We start from the raw sequence: 18,745 nt of genomic DNA on the forward strand, positions 1-18,745 counted from the left end.
ATAAACGCTCCCTTAGTGGAGGTAGTACTAATAGTGGTGGTAGTGGCAATTTAGCACTATTTCGACCAAAATGCCAGCAAATTACATTTTTAATAGATGTATCATGCCTAATTTAATTCAGTTTTGTGTTCAGGAATTGTCGAAACACCTATTTTCAACAATTATTTTCCTTAAATTTGTTGTTCCTTTGCACCTATAGGTAGTGGTGGAAGTGTTCCTATAGTGGTGGGTCTCATAAGAATTCAATGGAATGCGCCACTATAGGAACCAATGTTAAGTTTTACCACCACAATAGGAACCGTGTACCTATAGTTGGTGCAAATCATTTATAAGAAAAATCTGAAATAAACGATGATTTTTACATGTTTCCTATCAAGTTTTAATAAAAAATTACCGATTAACGTTTTCAGACTTTTTATTTTATGGTATTATCAATTTTACTCAATTATTTTACTACAAGCAGCTACTAATAGCACCACTAGAGTAATGCGGGGCAAAAGTTCGTACCTAACAGACTTCACAAAATAACTATTGAACGAAAAGAAAATAATATCGTTTTTCTTCGTTAAACGGGTCCTTATCATGTTGCCTTCAAAACGTAGTACTAGATTTTTTCGCGTTCCATTTGTAGTTTTAGTACCGTCGTTGGGGGTGAGAATGGGTCAAAGTATTCGAAGTCGCCTATCTAAGAACACAAGTTAAATTTATTGATCATATCTAGTAAACCTACTTAAAATACAATGTAACCATGCCGAATAGAAACTTAGGTAACTTTAAAAGATGATTAATCCACCTAAAAGGGCTAATACAATCGAAAAAATGGTTGAAATTTGATAAAATAAGGTTTGTATGTTGTATCAGCATTTTTAGCCTCCATAATCATCCTCATCTAAAAATTTCAGCCTCCATGAGAGGAGGGGGATTACAATGAGGGAGAGGCGCATCGAAAGATTTATTGAAAAAAAAAACATGATATTTCTCGACGTTCGTTCGTCTTCTGAAATTGTGTCATGTTACCGGTTTTATGGAACCGGTATTTCCTGGATGCCACTACCGTCTGGTAGTTTCACGATATTTCCTTAAAATTTAAAAAATGAGTGGAAAAGAAAACCGCTGTCAAGTGTATTATGTGAGCTTACGATATTGCAGTACACTAAAGTGTAGCTGATGATCAGAGGAGATGTCCAAACGCATGGGTTAATTGTTATCAATGATTTTTGGCACTAAACGTACGAACACACTCGCTTGACATTTCTTCGACATATTTTCGAAAAAAAAGTGCTTCATGAAGATACGGTAAACATGGCACCACTCTTACTTCAAATGGGGACTGGAAAACAAGTTGAATTTTTAGTTAAAGTTATGCGCACTCGATAACTTGCTTGACCCAATCTCACCCCCATTCTTAATATTTAGACATAGGGTCGAAAATATTGAATTTTTAAATAAAAAGTGCATTGACAGCCCGCTTTTTTCGTTGCGTCAAACAGGTTATACCTACAGCTAACCACTTTTAAGAAAATTTATGGTTAGGTACTTGTGTGAAACATTACGATGGAGAATTTTTTTCAGAGTGGTTTACTAATAGTTTCATCATATAAGTTTAGCCATAAATTTAACAAAAAAAAAACGATTATTTCTAAACATTCTATTCTGCATCATGACGTGTAATAACAACTTCTGTTTAAAATAACATAAAGTTTTCAATATAAATTAGCGAAAGTTTATGAGCTATTTCAAATTTTATGTTTCTCCGTTTTGACCCAATCTCACCCCCCAGACCCATTTGTCGTAACGAAAGATGATATTAGAAATCACATCTTGTCGCTACTGCAATGGTAACCAGAATGACCTGATCGTTTTTATCCGAACTCCGCTGCTATTTTTCTTCCATCGACTCGGTTAAAATCGGAGCTTTCTTGTCCAAGCCACCGATCTACCGTCGCCGTTCTCGCATTGGGTTCGGCTCAATGTGCTGTCCCGCTCATGGTCTCGCTTCAGACTGTTGCAGCAAACCTTCGTTAAGTTTTGCTATTTTATGCCGTTTCCACGCTGATTCGCTCAGGGATGTCACAAATAGTGCGTATTTATCTTTTTCGATACACACAGAACTAAATTCAACAAAATGAATTAATATTCTAATCCTACCCACTACACCATTGTCACCCCCATCGACGGTAATACAATGTTTAAAACAAGTACTCCAATGCGAACTTTTGCCCCATAGTGGGGGCAAAAGTTCGCATTATGCGGGGCAAAAGTTCGCACCTTGTACAGGGTAGTTTATTGGTGTGATGTTCATTTATTTCATGTTAATTCATGTTCATCTTTTCACTCTAGCCATGAAATCTGTTTCTTTCTGTTCTTAGAATTACGACCCAACTGGAATACGACCTGGTGGTCAGCTTTTGTATAGAGTGTGTTTTATGAAGACTTCCACAACTATCAACTAAGAGCTGTCCTTTACAGCGTTACTGAAGTTGTCAAAATACATTGTGGGGTAAACATAGAGATACGTGTTGCACAAAATACATGAAAAAAAATCAAATATGCAGCGAAACTATTGAACGGGACTGTTATCGAATCTAATCCTCGTCAGTATGGTGATGGACTATAACTGTGAATTTACAAACTAAGCTATGAAAGACCTCGGTAAAGTAGATGAACAAAAGACCTTCAGAAACATACGAAAAAACACGACGAGGATGACGAAGAAAATGTTTTAAAATGTTTTTTAGCCATTTTTCATTTATTGATTTAAATGCATGAACATAATGTTTGCCTTACAATCAATCTTCTTACAAAACTAAGTTCAGGCTTTCTGTCGCACCGATTTCAGGGTACATACTACTCATATTATGCATATGTAGTAGTTTCTATACGAAATTAGCATTGCTTTAAAGATTCTGTAATTATATTGATGTACTAGACTCAGAAATCTAGTGCGAACTTTTGCCCCACAGCTACTGCGAACTTTTGCCCCACTGTCGAGGTTTTAACAATGTCCCTTTCTGCAAGAAGCACTAGTAGTTTATTGTTTATTCGAGTGCACCTCGCGAACTACTATGGAATAACGATTCTCCGACATAAAGAGGTTATGAGATTCTTCTTCTTCCTGTTACTACAAATTCTTATTCCAAAAGCTCCAAAAATTCTATCAAAACCCCCAAAAACACATTTTTTTGCATAACTCTGCCAAACCATAACGAAATCGTTCCAAATTTTATTGACGAGTAGCTGACCTGATTATGTGTCGAACCCATACAGATTTGTTTGGGTTCTTAACTCGTGCTCAGAAAAAGGCCCACTGCGAACTTTTGCCCCGTGCGAACTTTTGCCCCGCATTACTCTATTGGTACGTTTACCCTATAAATGCCTTGGTAAATTCCTTCCGCAGATTCCATGAAAGAGTCTTTTCTACAAATTTTTTAAATAGATTGTCTGAGAAATTCCTAAAAGAATTATGCTGCCGGTGGAAGCATAATTGTCCCATGTGCATTTTTGGCAATATTGAGATTTTGCAGCCCATGACCATGTATCTTGGGGTACTATCATATGGGGAAATAAAACCGTCTACCCCCGTGGTTTGACCTCATCTAATCTGAACACTTTTTAATTTGACCCCCTCTAATCTGCACATCGTTCAAACTAAAAAAAGGTTCAAACGTCATTCTGCTCATGGAACGGGGTTAAACGGAACGCAGAATCAAAACAAAATAGTAAAAAGAATTACCATCAGTGTGTTTTTCGATGCCTACAGTTCAAATTAAAAAATGAACCCCGTTGGTTTGCATGAGGTGTCGTTCAAACCAACGGGGGTAGACGGAAATAGGTAGTTTGTTCCGAAAAATGTTGAAAAAATGCATGGCCGATTTGTAACATTCTTATAAGTTTTATGCGTCACGTTTCATTGGAAATGCTATGAAACTATAAAATCGCTCAAAAACAAAAAATAGTGCTCAAATTAAAAATTGGTTGATGTAAGAATAGTTGAGACAATTTACTTTTTTCGAACTTTGGATTTTCTCGATTGTCTGTTTTTGCACATGGGACATTTATGCGTCTGTGCGCTTTAGCTTAACTGCGAGCAAGCGGGAGCTGTGGGAATGCACACGCACTTTGCAATTTGACGTTACGCGAAGAGTGACGACGACGCGGGTGGCTATGATTTGCCATGCCTACTGCGATCACAAGATGTGCCGTGCGTCGTTACCAACTGGTACATATATTAGTATGAATCCACTATCACACATCCACTCTCCTCTCAGGAATAAAAGTTTGTTTTTTTTTTTGAAAAAAATATCTAAATTTCATACCACATTATGGAAGTGTCCCAATAACTTAACGACAGGATAGATGTATCATGAAAGGGTTCGGATTTCATATTTCCTGGAGACTGATTTTCTTCTACAGATTTCATTATATCCTTAAGGACAGACATGTTAGACTCCCAAAATGGCCGCCACAATGGCCAACTTTGGCATCTACTCACGATTTCGAAAGCACAAATCTCTTCGTAAACAAAACCAGCGCATCTGAGCTTTTTATTTTAAGCTTATTACAAATGAGCAAGAACAGAATAATAAAATGCACTGTTGCTTGAAGCTTGCTTCTTGAGATTTGTGCGTCTGAAGTTCTAATGCACTGTTGTAGCGGGATAACGTTAGTCCTTAAATGTTCTCGCTAAATAAATAACATTGGATGAGAGTATATAAAATTAAACTTGCCTCTCACTGCTTCTAACTTATTATTCCTACATTACGAATGCTGGACGGCTATTCAGGACTTCAGAAACCTGAATCTTTAGCATGTTCTGTTGTTCTTGACCCGCTATGGTAAATTACTCATTGTGGTACGCTTATGCGTTATTACAGTGTCCTTTTAAGGACGCTGTGTGAACCCGTTATGGTACGATTATTCCTTTACCTGTCTTTTCCCTGTTCTATCCTTTTTACCTTGTCTTCTCCATCAGGTAAATGATGAATAGGTTCGTGTTCATGGCGGCGATGGAATAAATTTCCCAAATGAAGGAGAACGTGCCTCTGAGGCTGACCTACTTATGATGATACGCTATACAGCTAGAAAAAAAATAGCACAAGAAATAATATAACATACTAGTTACGGCATTCTCATTATTAAACCTGTTTCATGTCTGAAACATTTGTTTCTTTACACAATTTTCATTGTTTTGTTTTCAATTAGGCTTAACATTATTAACAATATCAGATAACGTACAATACGCACAACACAAAATAGTCTAAAAAAATACCTTTCACAAAATAAGTTATCTTCATCGAGAAAGATTCTTGAAATTCTCATTCCTTCACGTTTTGCAGTGAAAGCCACTCAGCAACGAATGGTTGTCGCTCTTTTTTTTGTGTGTGTATATTACCCTCGTCAATAGCATACTATAGGAGAACGAGCGAACGACACAGCCACCACCAAAATTGTCTGGTTTCTATTAGCATCGTGAAGTATCTATCGGTAACGGGATTCGTGAGTAAATGCACATTGATCCTTTGATATTTCCGAATACGATAAAGCTCTAAAATTCTGGGCTTATTATGAAAACTCGATAACTCTCTCACTCTATCGCTATTTATCATTTTTTGACATTTATTTTATTTATGAGCAAACTGATACATGATGCTTAAAGATATTTGACTATGCTGAAATGCATTTTACCCACATTTGGCAGAAAAAAAAATACAAATAATTGTCGATTTTTATAAATCCGATGTATTAATCGTACAGAGCTAGGATGTGGCTTTCCTGCCACGCTAGCGGACTAGAACGCGATGGACATTTTGTTTAATCCGTGCACGTTGCAAAGGATTTTTTTTTTCACAAAGAGTGCCTTTCAGACACGCAATCGAATAGGATGCCGTCATTGGAGCACGCCAATGGACTTGAGTCATCCGGAAATGGAGCGGTTATCCGGAAATGCTGTGAACATTTTGATTTATTTTTAGGCAGGACACAATACAATCTTATACAGCAAGTGTGTCTTAATGACAAGTCAACAGACCAGAGTGCAGTCACCTGGTCACACCCATAACATTGTAATCTATGGTCACACTGTGGATTTCCGTCATATGGTTACGATTTATCTAAGATCAAACGCCGGTTAAACACTCGATTTGTCGTTGATCGACGCTCATGTAAAACAGCCTGGAATTTGCCGACAAAGGACCCCTCAAAAGGTCTCAGTCTGTTGAACAGACTGCGATAGTATCTTATACGCCGCGAAAACAAAAAAAAACATCACAATTCCTGTGTATATTTCCTAATGTATGTATCGAGGCCGGGGACTAGTGCTAATGCGCGAACATCTGGACGTCTCAAACTTTATTTTTACAGTCGCCAAGAGACTTTTTTTTCTTGTCTCCAAAAGACAATTTCAAGGGTGCGGTCATCCGGACACGCTGTGGACTTTTTCTTAATTGCCGCCAAGAGGCAATAACAAAGGTGTGATCATACGGACGCGCTGTGAGTTATTTTTTTTACTGTCGCCAAGAAACAATTTCAAGAGTGCGGTCATCCGGACACGCTGTCGACGTTTTTTTTTTTTTTTTGTCGCCAAGAGACAATTACAAGGGTGCGGTCATCCGGACACGCTGTGGACTAGGGTGCGGTCATCCGGACACGCTGTGGACTATTCTTTTGTTATTGTCGCCATGAGACAATTATAAGGGTGCGGTCATCCGGACACGCTGTGGACTAGGGTGGGTCATCCGGACACGCTGTGGACTATTCTTTTGTTATTGTCGCCATGAGACAATTACATGGGTGCGGTCATCCGGACACGCTGTGGACTAGGGTTCGGTCATCCGGACACGCTGTGGACTATTCTCTTATTATTGTCGCCATGAGACAATTACAAGGGTGCGGTCATCCGGACACGCTGTAGACTAGGGTGCGGTCATCCGGACACGCTGTGGACTATTCTTTTGTTATTGTCGCCATGAGACAATTACAAGGGTGCGGTCATCCGGACACGCTATGGACTAGGGTGCGGTCATCCGGACACGCTGTGGACTATGGTGCAATCATCCGGACACGCTGTGAACTTTTTTTTTTTTGACTGTCGCCAAGAGACAATTACTAACAAATGCTAGGGTGCGGTCATCCGGACGCGCTGTTGACTTTTTTCATGTCGTCAAAGGACAAATTCTAGGGTGCGGTCTACCGGGCACGCTGTGGACTGTTTTTTTTACTATCACCAGAGATAAATACCAGCACTACGCTAAGGTGCAGTGATTTGGTCACGTTAAGAACTGTTTTTTTTTACTGCCGCCATAAGGCAGACATACTAGGAAACACTATGACGAATGCACACTATGCAAATCAAATATGATAATGCGAAACTCAAGTAATTCAATCAATACCAAATTCACGTTTATATTCTTTTCGCTCATCCATTATCCTTATTTTAAACACAAGCTGTGGATATAACGAAATAATAAATAAATTGCATGTTAAAGTTCCCAAAATGAGTGTCTCGACAAAATGGAATTTTCTATATTTGTTTGTCACGTTTCCAAGAAATCATTTGAATATGAACCAGTTATAATTTCACATAGGCAATTATGGGAGATTTAAAGCAATTATAATCAACATAAAATAGGTACTCTGCCTTCTTATGTCAGTAGCACTTAAGTACACTATTGATACAGAACAACAACTGCGTTGAACTGGCTGAAATTAAAACGATCTTTTCTATGGTGTATGTTGTGATTGTTTCTAACCTTTTTCTCGTGATATATTTCTCTTGTATCATTCATGCACATGCAAACTACACATTCAATATTTAAAGCTTCTCTACATCTTTGAAACTTTAGTCTTGCACCGGCAAAAACATTAGTTTCCGGAAATGTTATCTGATTGATCCCTACTACCATACGAGATCGACCTAAAATAGAATCCGTCACATCGTCATCATCATCAACATCGAACTTTTTTTTTTGTCAGTTTCAACATATGAATATCCACTTTTCTGTACAGATGAATCAAACATCAACTGAGTGACTTTGTGAAGAAATCAATAAATATTGTGTATGCAGTTCAAATTTGGATTATCTCGTCTGTTTGTGAAACTGTTCAGAACAGTCGTTGGGTATCGAGAGGATTCTCGATGTATTCTACATAAACCAATTAATCGGCAAATTTCTTCAAGTACATCATTATTTCAAACGTATAGGTCTTCAGAATAACACACATTAGCAATTATCCTGGAAATAATATAACCTGCATTTATTAAACCTTACTTTAGAACATTTAAAACATTTATTACGGAAAACATATTTTCATAAATTTGTTGAATGATAAACATTGCATCAGAACACCCTCCGACTTCCGCGCCAAAAAAACTGGCGGCTTAGCTGCCGGAAACAGCTGATCAGGGCGACCGGTTAACTGTTCTTGTTCCACCAATTGAATGTTTTTGAAAACGCGTTTGCGCGCGAAATCTTTCTCGCTCATTTCTGCTGTCAAATCCGTCACCGACGGTTTCACCGACCGTTTGAAACGGCGATTGTTTCGAACGGTCGTGAACAGTTTGGAACTGGACGGTCAATAATATATATTCTTCAAACTTCGCTAGCCTTTGCCACTGTTTTGAAAATAAATATCTAGTGTGCCATGTCTTCGTTGATGTTTTGAATCGATCACAATTGCAAAACGTGATGATGGGCGAAACGCATCAGAACATTTATGTTTCAAACCATTTTTACAACTATACCGTCTCCATATCACTACATTTGGATGCGGTAAGCTTATTTTCTTTAATTGACCTATTGTCTTACCAACAAACTCACATGCGACGCATTTCCGCTTGCGGTTGCGGAGCAAGATAAAACAAAGCACTTATTTTCACTCGAACAGCCGCCAAGGCATCTTTCGGAAAACCAACAAAATACATGCATTTACAACTTGAAGCTCGTTCTCAAGCATCGTCAGGAGATGCAAGCACTTCACATAAGGAAAATACGATGGTATCGATTGATACAGAAGGAACTTACCATACCTAGACCTGGAGTATCCAGGCCCGTCAGTTTGTCCTACCTCACAAAAAAATCCAACAGTACACTCACATATTTGTTTCCTTTTGATGTAATCACTTCGACCAAAAAAAAACACAATCACTGCATCCCTGAACGCCCCCGCTTGCCCACATTCACTTTCAATAGGTTCTTATGTAATTAATCCGGCAGGATCGCCAAATGTGCGCTTTAGCTTAACTGCGAGCAAGCGGGAGCTGTGGGAATGCACACGCACTTTGCAATTTGACGTTACGCGAAGAGTGACGACGACGCGGGTGGCTATGATTTGCCATGCCTACTGCGATCACAAGATGTGCCGTGCGTCGTTACCAACTGGTACATATATTAGTATGAATCCACTATCACACAGCGTCCACCGGCAGTATGGATGTTGTTTAGAAAGAGCAATTCCCGAGAAATTGTGGAAAGAATGCATGAAAAAATGTCTGACATCATCAAACGAGTGGGCCAAGGAATTTCCAGAGCAGTTGCCGAAAAAGTTTTCATTTTATAAAAAATACAAGGGAAGTACCGAAGGAAAATTCTCAAATAAACTGCCGAAGAAATCTCACAATGAATTACCAAAGCAGCGTTTGATGAAACACAAAGAAATTACAGAAGAAATTTTAAATAAATTTTGCCAAAGTAATTCCCAAAAATATGCCACAGGAATTTATAAAAGAAATTCAAAGGAATTATCGTAATTTTAGGTGAAACAAATAACCAAAATTCGAGTTTATTCTTGCAATTTGCCTGGGACTTCTAGAGGGATCCATGAGGAAGGACTTCTAGAGGGATTCAGGAGGAATCATAGAAAGAACCCCTGGAGGAATCCCTGAAAGATCTTCTGCAAGAATCCGTGAAAATGTTTTTGGAAGAATTCTGAAGCAGTTTCAAAAGGAATCTCTGGAAAAACTCCTAAAAGGATCATTGTAGGACCTCCTAGAGAAATTTCTGATGGATCTCCAAAAGAAGTCACAAAATGAATTTCAGGTGGAATAACTGAATGAACTTTATGAAGAATACCAGAAGGAACTCCTGGAAGAATTCATGAAGGAACACCTGATGGAGTTCCTCGAGGAATCCATAAGAGTTTGTAGAGGAATCTTTGAATGAGTTTCTTTAGGAACTCTCGAGGGAGTTCCTGGGGGAGTCCCTGGAACAAATTTTCAAAGCATTTACTTACAGGAGAAATCTCTAGCAATTCCAAGAGAAATTTCCCAAAGAATACCAGGAAAAATCCCTGAAGGTATTTCCGTAGCAAAAACAAGAGCAGGAATCCTGACGGAATTCTAGGGCAATTCCTGAAAGAAGTGCTGAATGAATTCCTGAAGAACTTTTTCCTGGAAAAGGCCTTGAAAAATATCTTAGATGAATTCCTGATGATGTTTCTGGAGAAATCCCTAAAGGAATTCATGGAGAAATGCCTAATGGATTTTCTGGAGAAAACTTTGGAGCAGTTCCTGGAGACATCTCTCCAGCACTTTTAGGATAAATCTCTGAAGAAACCCCTTTTGGAGGGATCCCCGAAGAAGCTCTGAACGAATTCCCGGAGAAATCTCTAAATGAGTTCCTGAAGGATTTTCTAAATTTCAGGATAAATCTCCTAACGAATTCCAAGAAAAAACCCTAAAGGATTTCAAGAAGTAATTCCTGGAGGAATCTCTGAAGAAATACCTGGAGAAATTCCTGAAGCACTTCCTAGATGAATCCTTGAAGAAACTGCTTGAGAAACCCCCGAAGAAGTGCCTGGAAGAAATTCCAGAAAAATCTTTTCATGAACTCCAGGCAAAATTTCTGGAAAATATTTCAAGGAGTTCCTGAATCCCTGAAGGATCTCCGGACTCTACAGAAACCCATAAAGGAGTTCCTAGAAAAACCTCTGCAAAAATTTGAGAACAAATCCGTGAAGGGGTTTCTGGAGGACTGCTTGAAGAAGTTCCACAGAAAATTCCAGAAAAAAATAATCCTGAAGATTTCCAGAAAAAAAACCTAGGAGTATTCAAGGAGACATTTCCAGAAGAATCCCTCGAGGAATCCCCGAAGGAGTTTAAGAAAAAATCCAACAAGGAATACTATGAAAAAAAACCACAAATAATTCAAGGAAAAATAGGTAAAAATCCTTGATAAATCCCTGGAAGAGTCCCAAGAGAAACCTCTGCAAGAATTTTTAAAGATCCTCTTGACGAGTTTCTGGAGAAATCCCTCAAAGAATTCCAGAAAAAAAACGAAAGAAACTCCTGGCGAAATCCATTAAAGACATCCAGGTGAAATTTACAAAAGGAATTCCTGGATAAATCCCAGAAGGAGTTCCTAGAGGAATCCACGAAGAAGTTCCTTTACGAGTCCCTGAAGGGGTTCCTGGAGAAATCTCTGAAGGAGTGAATTCCTGGTAGAATCCCTAAAGAAATTTGAGAAGAAATTCCTGGAGAAGTTCCTGGAATCCTTGAAAGAGTTGAAGAAGAAATCCCTCGAAGAACACCAAGAAAAATCCCACAAAGAATTCAAGGAAAAATAAATTGGAAGAAATCCTGGATAAATCACTGGAGGAGTCCCAGAAGAAATCTCTGAAAGATTTTTTGAAAGATCCTCTTAAGGACAGGGTATTTTGAATACATAGCTCCAATTTTCTCGAGCACAAATCTAGAGAACCGTCAAACGTATCTGGCTGAAAATGTGTCTTGATGGTTGCTTCCGCACAGTAAACATTGAGTTACATTTTCAGCCAGATACGTTTATGCTAGATTTATGCTCGAAGAAATTGGAGATGTATACTCTGAATACCTTGTCCTTAACGAGTTCCAGGAGAAATCCCTCAAGGAATTCCAGGAAAAAACGAAAGGAACTCCTGGCGAAATCCCTTAAAGAAATCCAAGTTAAATTTACAGAAGGCATGCCTGGAGGAATCCCAGAAGAAGTTCCTGCAGGAATCCATAAATAAGTTCCTGGAGAATTCCCTGAAGGAGTCTCTGGTGGAATCCCTAAAAAAAATTGGGAAGAAATTCCCGAAGAAGTTCCTGAAAATACCTGAAGAAATTCAGGAATAAATTCCTGAAAGAATTCCCGAATGGGAAAATCATTGCGGAAATTGCTGGAGGAATCCATGAAGTAGTTTATGGAGAAATCCCACAAGGGATTCCAGGAAAAATCTTGCAAAAAATTCTTGGAGAAATCGCTGAAGGTATTTCTTGAGAAATGCCTGGAAAACTTCTGGGAGAAATTCCTCAAGGGATTCCAGAAGAAGTCCTTGAAGAAATTCCTGGAGGAATCCCAGAAGGAGTTGGGGGAGCAATCCGTGAAAAAATTCCTGGAGAAATCCCTCAAGGAATTCCAGGAGAAATTCTGCAAGAAATTCCAGGATGAATCCCTGAAGGATCTGCCAGAGGAATCGCTAAACAAACTCCTGAAGGAATCTCTAAAGGAGCTCCTCGAGGAATCTCTGAGGAAATTTATGCAGAAATTCCTGAAAAAAATCTTAGAGGAATTGCTGAAAATATTCCTGGAGGAATCCCTGCAGAAATTTCTTGAGGAAACCACGAAGAAATTCCTGGATGAATGAATCTCTTACGAAATTATTGGATTAGTTCAATAAGAAATTTCTGGAGGAATCTATGAAGGAACTTCTGGAGGGGTTTTTGAACGAACTCCTGGAGAAACGTCGAACAGAAATTCAAGAGTAATACTTGATTGTACTCCTAAATAAATTCCTGGATGAATCCCTGAAGAACTTGCTGAATAAAACCCTGACGAAATTCCTGGACGAATCATTGAACTCTGGGAGAAACCCTTGACGGAGCTTTTAAATAAAAGTAAATAAAAATCGGTTGAGAAACAACTAAGTTAAAACAGTGTTACAATAGTCATACGAAAAAGTTGTGCATATGCCCGTGGTCCAATATATATTTTTCAATTCCTTTACTATGGCTCTCTGGGGGCCCAAAACTCGGGTTATTTTGGGTTTCACTCTATGGCGCAAAATGTTTTGAAAATTTGGCGAGCAGTGTTACAATAGTCATACGAAAAAGTGGTGCATATGGCCAACTATGATTTCTGGCGATTGATAACTTATAAGAAGCGCTTTTCTTATAAACAAGAAGTTTTAAACGAAGGTTAGACTTTCGCTGTTTAAGCGCAGTTTCGAGTTCGAAAGGAATCGCTCAAGAAACTTCTTGAGTGATTCCTGGCAGAAACTTTCTTCGGTGACTGCCATTTGAACTGTCATTTCTTCGCTACTGCGTACCGTGGGGTGCCTCAATTTCGCGCGGGTCCAAATTTCGCTCACTGATCATACTTACCCGGATAAAAACTAACCATAGGGTGTTTGGTGAAAACCATTCATGCACCATACAGTGTACCAGCTACAATAATGTATATTGTAATGAAATGGTTCCCTAAAAGCTTCGCACATTGTAGCTACTATACATTTACATTTGATTTTTATGTAACAATATATTATACTGTTTTTCTTACGTTTGAACCATTCACTTTTCCGAAACATTATTTTTCCGTACATTATTAATTATTTATTCAGTTTAAGATTTTTTCCGTGCTTTGTTTTGTTGATGTTTGTGACTTTTTTGATGCAAAGGAAAGGAAAGAAAAAAGTGAATAAGTTGAAACATCAATTTAAAAGTAAAAAGAAGAAGAATCAAAGGAACAGTACTTAACGCGATTTTTTTTACTTACGGATATTCCCCTAACAAGCCCAGGTTAATCATCATCATTAATTTAAAGTCAATAAAATGTTTAAATAAGTAGTAAACCAGATCTCTTAAGAACTGCAGATCCAAGAGATATGGTGGACTAGGTATGTAGAGTGCGATGAGAGGAATACGATTGACGTACTTTATCGTAGAGCCATCTTTAACATATGGACTGGACTGAATACTGAAAGAAATTCTAATATAGGTTCGTCTGTGGGTTCGCTTTTTAACCTAACTTATACTTGAATCGAACTTGACAGTTTTCTCATGAGTTGTTATGTATTTCCCCGTGTATTTCAAACTTTGGTCAAACTGGAGCCTCAATATTGCAAAAACGGTTAAGCACGCTGTAATGATACTTATGTACCTCGTCACCCACTTCATGCAACTACATTAGTGGTCTAATAATACTTAGCGCGCTCGGCATAGTTCCATCATGCCGCTCAAAGTGTTGCCACAAATAATGCTTAGTTTGCGAAACCCAGATATCTGGCTGGTGGGGCATGGGAGCCTAAGCTTCAACTGTTAATGCAATCAGAGACTACTCAGACCTCGACTCAAACTTAGACGTGGGCGATCCAATATGAAGGGTTATCCAAAACGCTCTGGAGAATTCCCAAAGCGCATTCTCATAATGCTAATAAGCCTAAGATGCCATTAACAGGAGGAAAATGACAAGATAATATAACATTATATGGTTTATGTAATGTAAACCAATACAACATAACAAAAGAGAACCATTCCAAAACCATTTGATTAAATGTATAACCAGTAGTGAAACTACAATTAAAAACAATATATTTCGATTGAGCCATAAATAAACGAACTAGATAAAAAAAAACAATATATTTACGGTACATTTTATTGTTTGAAACCATATGTGTACCATATAATGTACGGTTTATTAAAACCCACGTATCAGTATTTATAACAATTCATTTACAATATAATGTATGGTTTTGCAAAAAAATATATATGGAGAAAAATATTTTTTTATATTGTTACGATACTTAACCACCCGTATAGTATATTGTAAAAATCTTATTTACAATATACTGTATTGGGTTCTACATTACATTTTATTGTTTTTGTATTTTTATTTTTACAGTGGTGTCTATTGTAAAAATATGGTTTTAAATAGTACTGTTACAATACAACGTTCGGTTTTTCTACTGTATTTTTTATTCGGGTAGACATCATAATCATAAAAACAATTGTGCAATTGTCCCAATTTCACTTTAACTATACTATCTAAAGTAAAATTTGGACAATCCAACGATTAGTTCTATGATTATGTTCTCTAAATATTATCAGTGAGCGAAATTTGGGCCCGCGCAAAATTAGGGCACCCCACGGTACTGCGATCGAAGAAAACCGGTTTCTTGAGCGATTCAGGCAAGAAATTTCCCATGATTCAAGATAGGCTGAGAAATTCCTTCTGAACTGCAAACAGTGCTTTAACCAATATTTAAGCAACGAGATGATCGTCACCCGATCGAGATGATAAATGTTTCAAATCACTCGAGTACAAGATGGTAATTATTCCAAGTGTATAAACAATGAACATCTTATGGTACTTTCGATCACTTACCTTATGGGATTGCATAGCTGACTGGGAGGCATACACTTTCTTACAAATTGGACAGGGGAAGCATCGCTGAAATATAAAAAAAAATAGTTCGAATGGTCGACAATAACGGTACCGTTTCTCATCTTACGTTTGGACCTTTCCTGATGGTTTGGGGACCGTCCGGTGGCTGCAGTGTAGTGTCCTCCAGAACAATTTCCGTTTTGATGTCAATGTTGGTATCTTCGAGTAACAATTTTGCAGCTCTTGGCCTGGTAGATTCGGAAGCGCTTTCAGCTCTATGCCGTGTAGATTTATGATGTTGTTTGCTGGAAGAGTCTTTAAACTTTATGCCGCAAATTTCACATCTGTATTTGCGCTTTGCACAAGAGGTTGCATGTCGTGTCAAATCGGATTTGTCGATGAATATCTTGGGACAATGTGGACAACGGAGCTTCAATTCTCTGTGAAACTTTTTCTGCAAACGAAAATGGTCGAGTAAAGTATGAAGCACAATTTATACGACAGATAATGGTGGTAGGTATACAAACCACGTGGTAGGTGAGTTGATGATATCTGGAAAATTTCCGGTCGCAAATATCGCAATCTCTCGGACCGCAATGATAGATGTGGTGATCATAGTTTTTACCTTCTAGGAAAGGTCGGAAGCAATGGGGACATTTGATTTGAACTGCAGGAGTTACTGGCTTTTTAGAGCTTTTTTTGGTCTGTAATATTAAGTTATGGATGATAGATTACTAGATTTAGTTAGAGCTGGAAAATAAACGTTACCTTCTTATCTGAATCCGATTGTAGCGATTCGAAGTGAACTTTTAAATGCTTCAGCAATCTGCATTTGTAAGGATATTTCCTTGCACAATGCGCACATTCATACTGGTCTCTGTGGACTGTTACCTACAATGGAATTGTGGAAAAAATGAACAATTTGTGAAAAAATGCGCTTTGGTTCGAAGTAAATTGGTGAGCTCGTTTTATGTAATAATATTTTCTCCAAAACATGAAAATCGAATTCGTTTACTAGTAACATCAACATAATACTCACTCTATGATGCTTCCTTGCAGGCATCGAATGAAATGCGCGTTCGCAAAATGGACATGGGAAAGGCTACAAAATAAAACGACATTAGAATTACGAGTTTATGTTTCACTGATCCTTAACTAGCCTAACTAACCTTGTCCTGGTTTTGCACGTCTGCATCTGCTTCTGCAACTTCGTCAACTTCGGCAGATGTATGGTCATTGTCGAGCGGCTGAGCATCTTGATCATTGCCGTTTTCAGAGCCACCAAGAAGTTCGTCAGAAATGATGGGCTCGTTCTTGATTTTTACTTCGGGGATGTTTGTCTCACTTGAAGACATATTTACGTCCATTTCCTCAGATTCTTGGTTGGACGAGATTCCTGTAGGGATGAGTTCTGACGGCGAACTTGTTTCAGGGGTTGATGCTTCCGTTACTGAGGCATCATCATGGAGCCTTCTGTTTTCGTTATTAGCCAACCCTTTGCGAAAAGCTTCGCCCAAGCTGTTGTCCAACAAAACAACTAGCCGCTAAAAAACACCAACTGTTAAACCAATGTCCTAAAAGGGTGTTCCTAAGGTAAATCTTTGCATACTTTACTTACCTTGTCGGTCAGTTTTGATAGTTTTGTTTCTTCTGCTGTGAACTCCATATTAATAGTCACAACTTTCGAATCAGGAAGTTCACAGGATCCATCGCTTTCGGTTTTTGTATCAAGATGATCTTCGCGAACCGGTGAGTTTACCTTTGATTCTTCCACTGAAATTTCCGTTTTCAAATCCGTTTTATCCTCCTCGCCTTCCACGGTATCCATGGCTTCCGCTTTAGCAACTTCATTTTCTTCCTGGTTGTACTCCTTCGGATGACGGGCTTCCTTATGTTTGTCCAAAAGGTTCAACTCATTGGATCTGAATTCACACAGCTCGCACGAATATTTCTTCTTCTTGCAAGCATTCACATGCTTTTCAAAGGCCGGTTTGTTCTTAACTATCCTGTAGCAATGTGGACAGCCGTACATCTTGTCAGAGAAGAGCTGTTCTGTGGAAAAAAGTGAACGCTATAGCGTCATTCTTTGACGTTCTCCCAGTAAACCATCCCACAGAAAACTTCAAGAGATGTAAAAGTAAAGATGCATAGAATTATGTGGAATAATATTGTGGGATATTTGTTTTTAAAGGCGCAGCGTCCGAGATAACTTCCGAGGTCATAATGGAGTTTCGCGACAACATGTGGGGAGCCCTCAGGCGCAAGAAAAATCATTGGCCTCATTTAAGTACTTAAATGACTTCGAACAGATTGATAACATTCCTCTCTTAGCTCAACGGCGCTCTGATATGCGATGATCTCACAAGACAAGATAGTAATTCTAAACTGCGATATCTCAAGAACCAGACCACTTAGAAGAATTTCGTCTTCGACAAAGTTGGTCAGGACATCAAGAACTGCTCGATAGTGAACAGGTTGATTCTAGATTTCTCCGCAAGGTGGCGCTGAAGAGTCAAATTTTTGACTGTTGTATCTCGAATGAACTAGTTGATTCTAGGTTCATCCGCTAGGTGGTGCTAGTAATTCTTAGAAAATCTTTACTGCTGTATCTCGAGAATCAGACCGCATAGAAAAATTTCGATGATGAATTACAAAATTTTGGAACATGGAATCGCAGGATGTGGAACTTGGAACTGTTCAGAAGTTTCGCCTCGATCCAGTGTGCTGAAAATTCTTCAAGTGAGTCTTGATAGCCAACTTCGAGTTTTCCTTGAAGGCAAGCCTTGAAAACGGCAGCGAAACTGTCGAGGACCTATACAAAATACATAATTAGTTACAAGTTATAGTATGAGAAATTTTATTACATTCTTACAGATCGAAATGTTCCGAGCGGCCCATCAAATTCCAACATGGTTCTTTTGTCCAGTAGTTTGTGGCAATGTCTGCCAGTGAATCCATATTTGCTGTGTCGTTGACAAGAACTAACTCAGAATAAACTGTATTATCGCCTTGACATCGTTACAACAAACTGCCGTTTCGTAGACGTACATGCTTGCGGATTTTTCTTCTCTTTCTCCAAATTGAAAGAAATGCGAGTAATGGAGAAAAACTCTTTGTTATTCGCTGGGGTAAATTCGAGGGAACCTCGATATCCATACCCCGAAGGACACTGCTTAGTCGTAAGGTTTTTCTGGTACTCAAATCGTATATGTTTTTGATAAGAAACACATCCATGGATAAAGCTTTCGTACTGCGTGAAACTGCAGTGCGGCCGTCGTCCTCTTATGATCCCTAATGCAATAGATCCATCTGAATCACGGTTCTCCTTCCAAAACGCAGCTACGACTGAATCGTTGGACCATGGGCGGTCGCCTGTTACCATTTGCAGGACATTTTGCTGCCTCTCAACT

The 18,745-nt window shown here is 38.6% G+C and overlaps 1 protein-coding gene across 9 annotated transcripts in view; it reads right to left on the reverse strand.

The window, feature by feature from the left end:
• The window catches only part of LOC109407604 (uncharacterized), a 79,330-nt gene that overhangs the window by 48,899 nt on the left and 11,686 nt on the right, over window positions 1–18,745 (reverse strand). For 8 of the 9 annotated variants that reach the window (XM_029876059.2, XM_029876058.2, XM_029876057.2 and 5 more), the window contains exons 2-8: window positions 16,954–17,387; window positions 16,505–16,879; window positions 16,375–16,437; window positions 16,104–16,226; window positions 15,863–16,039; window positions 15,463–15,789; window positions 15,336–15,401 (exon numbers count right to left, since the gene is read on the reverse strand). In XM_029876059.2, coding sequence (XP_029731919.2) covers window positions 15,336–15,401; window positions 15,463–15,789; window positions 15,863–16,039; window positions 16,104–16,226; window positions 16,375–16,437; window positions 16,505–16,879; window positions 16,954–17,367 — 1,545 coding nt within the window. In that variant the 5' untranslated portion in view covers window positions 17,368–17,387. The remainder of the gene's footprint in view (window positions 1–15,335; window positions 15,402–15,462; window positions 15,790–15,862; window positions 16,040–16,103; window positions 16,227–16,374; window positions 16,438–16,504; window positions 16,880–16,953; window positions 17,388–18,745) is intronic. The other variant, XM_062856691.1, reaches the window with a different exon arrangement.

Source organism: Aedes albopictus, chromosome 3 (assembly GCF_035046485.1).
Source record: "Aedes albopictus strain Foshan chromosome 3, AalbF5, whole genome shotgun sequence".
Lineage (NCBI taxonomy): Eukaryota > Metazoa > Arthropoda > Insecta > Diptera > Culicidae > Aedes > Aedes albopictus.